This window comes from Haliaeetus albicilla, chromosome 3, assembly GCF_947461875.1.
Source record: "Haliaeetus albicilla chromosome 3, bHalAlb1.1, whole genome shotgun sequence".
Classification (NCBI taxonomy): Eukaryota; Metazoa; Chordata; class Aves; order Accipitriformes; family Accipitridae; genus Haliaeetus; species Haliaeetus albicilla.
The window spans coordinates 55,870,939-55,881,546 of record NC_091485.1 but is presented as its reverse complement, the minus strand read 5'-3'; the positions used below and the strand labels follow the sequence as shown (position 1 = coordinate 55,881,546).

At 43.4% G+C, this 10,608-nt stretch overlaps 1 protein-coding gene across 1 annotated transcript in view; it reads left to right on the top strand.

Annotated features, from left to right (window-relative positions):
• The first annotated feature begins 5,053 nt into the window (after nucleotides 1-5,053).
• The window catches only part of DPYS (dihydropyrimidinase), a 32,229-nt gene continuing 26,674 nt past the window's right edge, over nucleotides 5,054-10,608 (top strand). The window contains exons 1-2 of the mRNA XM_009918637.2: nucleotides 5,054-5,430; nucleotides 9,276-9,434. Of these exons, the coding sequence (XP_009916939.2) occupies nucleotides 5,161-5,430; nucleotides 9,276-9,434 (429 nt within the window). The 5' untranslated portion in view covers nucleotides 5,054-5,160. The remainder of the gene's footprint in view (nucleotides 5,431-9,275; nucleotides 9,435-10,608) is intronic.

Here is a 10,608-nt window from a genome sequence, read left to right as displayed (position 1 = left end):
GACAAGGAGCACCTGACTGTTCTCACAATTACAAAGACTTTCCAGGTGCAATTACATGTAGATTTATTGAATGAGTATTAAACTCTCACTGCAGAAAAGAGGGGTGTGAATGTAAATCCCAGGTGAACAGGCATTATGGATTCTTTATAGGAATTGCAGAGAAATACCTACTGAGTATTCAAAGTCCTTCTGACTTTCTGAATAGGGGAAAAGATAACCATTTGTTCCCTTCTGCAAATCCAGAGTTCACCTCAAACTGACACATCTTTACAGCGATTTTTTCAAAACCAAGTGGTTTATCCAGCATTATTGAAAGTCAGTGGTACCCTTCCTGTTAATTTTCTTGCGTTGAAAATCTGGTTCATGATCCAGTCTTTCTTCCTTGGAGTAAAGCTGTCAAAAATGGAAAATATGATTAATAATGCATCTTCACCAGCTGAGCTTTCTCCCCACTGCTCATCAGCAGTCTCTAGCTTCCTTCACAAAACATCTTTATTGTTTGTCCCAAAGCCTGTTTGTCTGCATCTCCTGAATTTGAGATACATCTCTGCTTCACCAAGTTTTATTTGAAGCTTAATGCCAGTAAGAATCTTTGGCTTAAGAAAACGCTGAAGGCTGAGTGATGATAGAATTGCTTTTCAGAAGTAGGATATGGTAGGAAGGATGTGAAAATGGAAGCAAAGTGAGGATAAGAGTAAGATGGGATAATTACAGCAGAAGACAGAAATTAATAACATTTTATGCTGGGAGGTAGCAGTTAAATGTTCCCAGGGAGGTGGGTGAGTGTGTGTGTCTCAGAAGACTTTGATTGTGTCTTCATTATAATGACTTTTAGAAGATGTTCTCAAGGTCTTCTGAATGTTCCAAACTTAAGTCGTCCATTTCTTAAAAAACTATTCCTTAATTTGCTGAATTATTTTCTTTTGGTAAATTATAGATATGGATTGGGTTTTCTTCAGGGTTCTTCACCTTAAAATTAAATCACTTAAGTTAATCATTAGGTTACTGAGAAGTCTCTTTGATCATACTTCTGTGATAGCTACACTAAACACTACATTCCAATGTTTAGATTTCCAGCATTATTTGCTTTGCTGCAGACCACAAAAGCATAGGATTTAATTTCAGGGTTGCAACTGATGACTTTTCTGCAATGTCTCTCAAATCATTGAACTATTATGCAATATTTTAGAATGACTAAATGTTTAACAGGAAACTTCTCCGCACAGTTGTTGTGGTTTAACCCCAGCCGGCAGCTCAGCCCCACACAGCTGCTCACTCGCTCTCCCCTGCAGCAGGATGGGGGAGTGGCTGAGATAAAGACAGTTTAATAGGTAAAGCAAAAGCTGTGCATGCAAGCAAAGCAAAACAAGGAATTCATTCACCGCTTCCCACCAGCAGGCAGGTGTTCAGCCATCTCCAGGAAAGCAGGGCTCCATCACGTGTTAAGACTTACTTGGGAAGACAAACGCCATCACTCCGAACATCCCCCTCCTTCCTCCTCCTTCCCTGAGCTTTCCTTCCTATGGCATGGAATATCCCTTGGGTCAGTCGGGGTCAGCTGTCCCAGCTGTGTCCCCTCCCAACTCCTTGTGCCCCCCCAGCCTGCTCGCTGGTGGGGTGGGGTGAGGAGCAGAAAAGACCTTGGCTCTGGGTAAGCAAGCACTGTTCAGCAGTAACGAAAACATCCCTGTGTTATCAATACTGTTTTCGGCACAAATCCAAAACACAGCCCCATACTAGTTACTGTGAAGAAAATTAACTCTATCCAGACCAAACCAGTACAACAGTTCAGCCAGCTACTGATGACAGAGCAAAGATTTGTTTAAAACAGTGCCAAGAGAAGGATAAAAAGAGTAAAATTATTCGTGCATGAGTGAAGGTTACAAAGCCAATTAGGAGCCAGAAGCCTTGTTGTAGCAGCAACATGTGTTCAGTGATCACTAAGAATTTGGGGCCAGTTGTCTTCTCACAGTATTATAAGGATTATTTCTGTCCCACAGGTGGTATTTCAGGCCATTTTTTCCAGGGACAGCTGAGCTTTGAAATATCAAATATTTACCAAATGTACATAAATCAGCTGATGTGAGATTATCTTGTTGGTCCAAATGGACTAAATAAAAGGACTGCTTAGAATGTTATTAACTACCAATAACCTATTTAATGTGTTCAAAACCACCTGTGGGATAAATTCAGTTTTCCTAGGCACAGTATTATAAGACCTGACACTCAATTACTTTGCCAGTTTGTGGGACTTGCAGCTTTGAGATGGGTCTGAAGTTACAGGTAGCAAGGTTTAGGCACTTAAGAGTAGGATCCACGAAGTCTAAATGAGCCAGGAGGAAATGAGAGGGGAAACGGAGCTCAAGCCCAATGCTGTTCAGAAACAGAGGTAAATAGGATTTTGAGCCATGCTACTCTTCGTGCATTTAGGTGTCAAAGTCATGTCAGCTCTTTACTGTGCAACACATTAAAAAAGGGAACTGAATACCCTGGTGCTTACTATAGTCTGCTGTGATGTGGCAGGCCTGCCTTCAAATCTCCCTCTGCCCAACTGGGGGGAAGGATTTGAGCAGGAACAGTTTACCATTGCCACTAGCCCGAGAGCATACTTGGAGGTGATTATCTAGGTCTGTTGTGTAGAAACTCATGTTGTGGAAATAACTAAATATTTGTTGGCCATGGAGAAATAGTAAGAAAGTGACTATTTTACGTTGGCAGTTTCGGCACCGAGCTGGGAGATTCAGGGAGAAGCTTCTTTGCCAATAAATACAGAATGATTTGTTGATGCTGTTCCATGTGAAATCATTAAATACCCATTGGGGCAGGCATATGAACTTGACTGCTGCACACCCCCCCGTGACTGTGCATGATCAAGTGAACTTCTGTCTTTGCCACGCCCTCTCCTCACTTAACAAAAGCCATTTCATTTATATGAAGTAAAACTTTTGCACACAAGACACACTCATCTCACATCCCCTGCAGTCCAGCTATTCAGGTGCCCATCTGCATGGTGTGACAAATGGGTTTACTGCCTCAGCAGCAGCAGCGACTCTTAAGTATAGCCCTGTTACCCCATTTCAGTGCCCGCCTGGACCTCTTCTGTCCTCACTCTCTAACGTTCACAATTCCTGTCTTAAAGCATCATCGTTTGACTTCCCTCCTGCGTCTTTATTCCCCAGCTCTTCATCTGAATAATCATATTGCTGAAACTCAACAGTTCCTGGCTCATCAATACCATTGTAATTGGTGAGCCACAGCGCCTGCCTGAATTCCCATGACAGTACCTTGACGCCTGCCTTTTTACTGGCTTTAAATGCAGCAGACATGGTAGGTGCATGTCGCCCTTTCCTGCCCGTTCGACACCACAGGGCTGCCCTGTGGGCCTTGGGGCATTTCACTTTGTCGTTCCCATTCTCTGCTCTGCTTTTCCAAATGAGTTTTGACCTTTTCTGTTGCTGTGTGGTGCGCTGGATGGCGGTGGGTCTCTGTCCCACTGCACAAAGGCGAGGCCTAAGACGAGACACTTTGGGATGAGGAGATACAAAGGCAAACTTCTGGGACTGCTCTCCTTCCTACCCGCTGGGAGAGAAGGCACAAAGGTGACACGCTGACGAGAAGGTGAGCGTTTTCCAAATCTAGTGTCATTTCTCTAAGCGTCTTCTCGGTAGCGTATGTGTGCACCCTCCCACGGCCCTCTCAGACAACATTCTGTCTTCTGAAGCACTCGTCGCTGACCTGCAAGAACTCGAGGGGACGAAGATGCTGGTGCTCGGCAGGTTCAGGAACACGCACGAGCAGCGTCGCTGCCAAACGCGCAAACCTCGGGTTATTGGAGGGGAGAAGCGGGAAAGGTCCGTAGAAGCGTGTGCCTCTGGGACGGTGCAGAGCAGGTCCCTCCTCTGCTGCCGCTGCCAGCTTTTGGCTCATTTTCTAGCCGTCCGAATTTCACTTTCCCGCCTCTTTGTCCGGGTCTGTATCCTGCAAGGCGCCTCTCCCAGCCGGGGCACGCCGGCCCTGCGTGACACCCGCCGCAGGCTCCCCGACTAGCCCCCGTCGCCGGGATCTGGCTGCCTCCGCGGCCGCCTCCGCCGCCCCGGCCCCGGCCCCGGGGAAGGGGCGACGTGAGGGCGCGGGCAGAGCCCGGCGCTGGCGGGGGGGGGGGGGGCGGCGGTTGCTGCCGGCGCGGGCCGGGGCGGCCGGCGGTTCTGCGGGCAACAGTGCGGGGCGGGGGGGGTGAGGGGGGCGGCGGTGCAGATGGCGCAAGGCAGCAGCTACCGTAAGATGATTTTCACTTGGTCCTTCGACAGCGGCCACGCGGCCCCGGCGGTTGAGCCTCCTGCGGGCAGGGTGAGGAGGGGCCTCGGCAGCCTCCCGAAGTCCCCGGGGGGCTTCCCCCCCTCAGGCCGGTGTATCGTCCAAGTAGCGGCACTGGGGAGGGTGGTGGTTGTGGGGTCCTGAGGGTTGGGTGTCCCAAATCATCTCCTGAGAAACAGCGCGGGAGCAGCTCCTTGATGGCCGGTGTCCTCCGGCGGTGGCTCAGTCCCCTGGCAGCAGCGCGGACCCCCGCCATAGTGGCCTGCGGGGGCTCGGACGAGATGGGTGCCACGCTTGGACCACCGCAGCCCTGCGCCCTCCCGGCCCCTCTGCCCAGGCAGGACTCGCAGGCTCCCCGGGCAGTGCTGCGAGGAGCTCAGGTCACCCTTGGTGTCCTCAAACCCCGTCGCAAGGAGCTTGGGTCATCTCTGGGCCTCACAAGATGACGACGAATGGCCACGTTTTCCATCTGGGCCTCACAAGACGACGACGAATGGCCACGTTTTCCAAACAGCCCAGCATGTTTCAAACCCCAGGGTGCGCAGGGCAGGCTGGAGCCACTGCCGTGAGATCCTGAAAGCCTGGCCCCACTTTCTCCAGCCAGACTCTGGAGCAGAAAGGGCCCAAAGCCATCGCTCCGCGCCGGCCAGCCACCACAGGCGGTAGGTGGAGCTGCCAAGGGCAGAGGGGGCAATTCCTCTGGTGTCTGTTTAAAGAGCACTGTCTGGTGTGTGTTTAGGGCCATTTGGAGATAGCTGCTGCTCCGGGAGAAGGGTGGGCGGTGAAATACTCTCAGGCCAGAGCAACTTTCTGAGCGGAGGCCTCACTCTCGTCTTCTAGGCTCCCATGGCACACCAAAACCTGGCTCCGCAGAGACTTTTGATCAAGGGGGGAAAAGTCGTGAACGATGACCACTCTGTGGTGGCTGACGTGTACATGGAAGATGGAGTGGTGCGGCAAGTGGGACCGAACCTAAACCCTGAGCCACCGACTGGACTCGTTGTGCTGGATGCGACCAACAAGCTGGTGATCCCTGGGGGCATCGATACTCATACACACATGCAGTTCCCTTTTATGGGTAGCAGGTCAAAAGATGACTTTTATACAGGAACCAAGGTGGGTGCACATATGCGTGTCTGTGCGTGCATCTGGGATGTGCAGAAAGGGATGTCTGCTGGTTATTCAGTATTACTTCCAAAAGAGAGAATAGAATGTGAATCAAACACAGGCAATTGTTGCTGTTCCTTGGCTGGGACACCATAATAAGCAGCTGGGGTACTCAGAGGTCCACATTCAATCAGTATGTTATTTGGGTTCCTTCAGAGACTTTTCTGGCTGTGGGTGGCAAAGTGTTAAGCGCAGTCGTTTACCCTGGCTGTCGCCATGCAGGCTACAGCTTCCATTGGTACATGCAACAAGCTTCATACTTTTCTGAGCAAAGGTTAACTAAAGCAACAGTTTAACCCCCCAGTGCTCTTATGTGGTAATCTGATCTTTCTCCTCTGTTATCATGGTGGAATGCAAGCTTTTCTTCTGTCATTCACTTTGGACCTTACTGTGTCTCTCAGTGAAAGTCCAGTTCAATACACTTTCTAGAAGTATCTCATTTCTCCTTTACATTTCCACTTGGAGTGGGTTTTTTTTTAGCTTTTTAGCTGATCTCAATACATTCCCTGTATTAGCAGTGTATCAATTACTAGTATTAACAGTATTATGCATCATCTCCATACAGTAAAAATACTCGTACAGAGCTCCCTAAAATTTGTAAGGTACTTTTCTAAGAGCTTTGCTGTGCAGGCTGAAATCCTTTGCCCACAGAAGGGATCACATTGCCCTGCTTGTCTTGTGTATTAGCCAGCATCCTCAGAGAGCCTGTTACATCCTGTCTCTCTCACAGCAGAACTAGGGCTTGCTAAAAAGCAAGCAGTAGTGCATCCCTTCTAAAGAAATGGATTTCACTGATGTGCATTTTTTCTGATGTGCAAAATACTAATTTGCCCCCTTGAAATAGTTGAAATAAGTTAAATTCAACTCCATTTAACAAATAGTGTGGTGCAGTAACCACACAACTATTAAGAACCTTTAAAACTTGCCTTCTTGCTTAGATGGACCCTTTTCTTTTAACAGATTTCATTTCTTACTTGCCCCCATCATGTCGTGAGAGTGCGACTTAGATTGTCTGAGTGGCATAACTGTACATTTCCATACTCTAACAAGGATTTGACTTTTTTTTAATGTTGAGCCCAGAGTACTGAAGGGAGAACTACAAATGACCTGTATGCTATCCTTAAATTACTGGCATATTTCTTTCAATAACAATATTCATTCCAACTCAAGATGGTTTTGCTGGTGTTGCTGCTGTTACTTGAGTGGAAATATTTTACACTGCAGTTTTAAGCACTAGAATTACTCTTCTCAATGAGCACAGACGTTATAGTGGCTCATTATAATAGACTGTAATTAGTCTGCAAAACTTTGACAAACAATTATTTTTGTCCATCACAGCAGATCTTTCCTGCCATATCAAAATGGCTGTTATGTCAAACATAACATGTCTCTCCAACTCAAACATAAGATAAGATGTAAAAGCAAAGCTACAGCACTGAATTTCCACCTCCAGAACCAATAGCTGGAAAGGGATTATAAATTTGATCATGGGAATTTTTTTGCCCAAACTTAAGTCTCTTTCATAGCTACCTAGTTAGAATTGAGGGAATCTATTATTATATGGGCCTAACAATGCAGTCTTTTTCATTTACCCATAGACAATTTTGATAAGTTTTGATAAAGTTTTTTGATAAAAAATATAGTTACAGAAATGGCTTCCACAAGCAGGTTTTGGTCTTCACACTGCTTTTTGTAATAAATGGAGAGAAAAAAATCAAGTCCACAATGTCTGTTCTGCTTGTCTACAGACATCACAAAGTATGTCACCTGGCTGAATAAGTGCTGAATTTGATTTCTGGAATACTTAGTTTACATGATTTACAGTACACAGATATATATATTAAAGCTTTGTCATTTTCTGCAACAATCCTTTAGTTCTTTGTGAAGACCATTTTTGTAAACTAATTATCAACAAAGTATTTAGAAATTTGACATTGCAAGAGAAATCAAACAAATGTGACTTGAAGCCAGAAGATGATTTTGTTTGACAGGAGAAAACATGTAAAAGAAACAGCAATGACTTAAAGTGCCTCCATTGACTTTAAAGAGAACCAAAGATGCAGACTAACTCAGGTGTAGGTGCCTACACTGTGAAATCCCAAAGTAGGGGAGATAAATTGTGTGCTAACTTGCAAAAAAACGTAATAGTTTTTTGAGTTTCGAGGTTTTTTGAATAACTTTTTGAGGCACTGGACAGGGAAGCTGCAAAACAGAAACTATGTACATGAAACAGAATGTCCTGATAGTCACTTTGGTACCTAGAAGAAGACTCTGGATTCAGCCTAGTGATCAGATGTCAAAAACATCAGATATTGTGGACCTTCTTAACACAGGTCAAAGTGTGGAAAGTGTTCAGAGCTATTTACTGAAGGTCATCATCTGGCATATTTTGGCAAGAGAATCAGGGAGACGGAGTTGTGTTGCAACTATTGCAAAATATGCTACTTTGATTAGCTGAGATTGACCCATTCAGTTGAATAACAAGGGCACAGAATACCCTTCTTTACAAAGAGAGGGGAAAAAAGAGACTTTGAGTGGAGTTGTGGAACCCATGACTTTTTTTTTTTTTCTTGAAGTCTATAAATATTCTTTAATTCTAAATCCAATTTAACAAATAAGAAGTCAATCTGTCTTGTTGAAAAAAAAATTGACAGTTTGAACAACTTTTCTTGGAGAAAACGTTTTCCTGAATTCATCAGAGATTCACAAATGTTTACATCATTCTCCAAACTTTTTTTTTTGCAAAATATACTAACATATTTACAATTTTGCATCTGATTGCTAAGTGAAGAGAAGGAAGGAAGGAACTGATTGATCTAGAAATAGGAAGAGTAATGTAGCATTAATTTGAACTGTGTATATGTTGATCTGAATTGATTGTACCTGTTGTGCAAAGCTATGTTGTTCAGAGCAACAGAGAGGGTTTCTCTGGCTAATTTGGAAGATTGCAACAATTACAGCAAAGGAATTTCTATATTGGATTGATTTCTGTTAGTCAAGGATCTCATTTCTGGGAATGACCAACAAAGATCCTTCAAAGGAAAAAAAAAAGTAATAATTCAATTGTCCATAAAGGAGAGGGAAAATTATTGGTTAAAAAGCAATTTTTGATCCTCATAACATATGTAAAGTAAGATTTTTTGTTTATTTGTAAATACTTGTAAATATTTATATGGAGGATGTAAATACCTCATTCTATTTAAAAACCTCATATGCAGTTTTGTTAAATGATACTCTGTCAGTAATACAAATAATTTTAAAACACTTTAAAAATCCTTTTGGTGTTAGACAAGAGTTTGGGGATTTTCACACTGGATTTTCAAACTGAATCTGGTTTTTTTTTTCATTATGTATCTGCCCCTTAATACTTTCCTGTCACACAGACTTGTTTTTTCAACTATGCAGAGTCCGAGGAAGCATTTCTCAAGCTGACTATGGTCTTCTGTTGCTCTTCTTTCTCAGTGATTCCACCCACTTAAGGAAACTCACTGAGGCATGAATGCTCCAGACTCATCTCCAGATCTTTGATAAGATTTTGTACATGTGTGAAAACTTCTCCTTCAGTCTGAGAATTTCCCCGTGATTCTCCTGAATACCTGTTTGAGAACATCCTTCTCAAAGGACGTGAAATTAATCTCCACAATCAATTTGCAAGTTCAGACTTTACTCGGGGAAACTTCAGTGGCTTTTGGCTTTTCAGTGCATCAACATTAATTATTGCACAGGGAATCAGAGATGGTGGGAGGAAATTTGCATTCTTTCTGATTGCTAAATATTAACCTTCTTCCTTTCAGGCTGCTATAGCAGGAGGAACCACTATGATCATCGACTTTGCCATCCCTCAGAAAGGCTGTTCTCTTACTGAAGCCTTTGATATGTGGAAAAGCTGGGCAGACCCTAAAGTCTGCTGTGATTATGCATTGCACGTGGCAGTTACGTGGTGGAGCAACAAGGTAGACACAACAGCTGATTTTCAATTCCATGAACTGGTACCACACTGGCTTTGAATTGGTCCTTACATGCTAAATATAGCTTGCTTGCAGTGTAATAGTATTTTTGTGTGTAAAAACTACATTTGAAATAGTTCACACCCTTCTAAATATACATGTATTTGAAGAAATAAAGAAAGTCTGCAGATAGCCTATCTCTTTGGATAATACTGCACAAAGTTAAAGGAAAAGGAAGCAGTTGTACAAGACCAAGACCAGGGAGGCCAGAGGGGGCAAGAGGTGTTTGTATAAATTTTGCCTTTTGTTACTTGAACACTTGATAATCTATGCTTCTTTTGAGTCTTGGTGGGGTTTGGGGTTTTTTTTAATAAGGGTATACATGAAAAATATGGTACTTAACTTTATTTGTAAAGGAAGAGTTCTATTCCTGGGTGACTGCAGTAATATCTCCTTAAAGTAAAGCAGGACTGGAGCCAATAATTACTTGAATGTGAGATTATCTAAAAAAACCTTTTTTGGAAATTACATATGGGAGAATCGTCTTTGTTGTGTGAATGTTTGCTGATAGCCTGACAGCTTTACTGAATAAATTAACTTTTCAGGTGCTTGACATCTATCTGAACCTGACCCATGTTTTACAAGACCACTTTGGATCCTCAGAGAACATGCATCAGTACATAGATAAATTAAGTAAATTCCATTTTTAAATATGAGTACTTCCTCTAATTTTTAACTTTTAAAATATATAAACCAAAGCCTTCACTCTGCAAACACCCTGTCTTTGGTATTCTGTGCACTAAGCACTAAATAGACTGACTGCAACTTCTAGCTCAAAGCAAAGACATAAAATAAATTCTCCAGTGAAGTTTGAGGAATGTGCATTTGAAACAGCCTTAGTGGAGAACAGTGGAATTGTACTGAAAAATCCAATAAAACTAGGGAGGTGTAAATCAGTGAAATGTTCTGGTTTATGTTAAGAAGTTAACTGTTTTTAAAGGCCAAGATTGAAAGAAATAGAAAGGTCTGATGTTTTGTAGCTGTAAAAGACCTGGGTAAAGAAGTCTGATATTTCGTGCCATTCTAATTAACTATCATCTCCTCAAGATTTAAAGTATTCATTAAAAACATACATTCTTTACAATGCCTGCCCTTAGTCATAGTAATTAGTGAAGAGGAA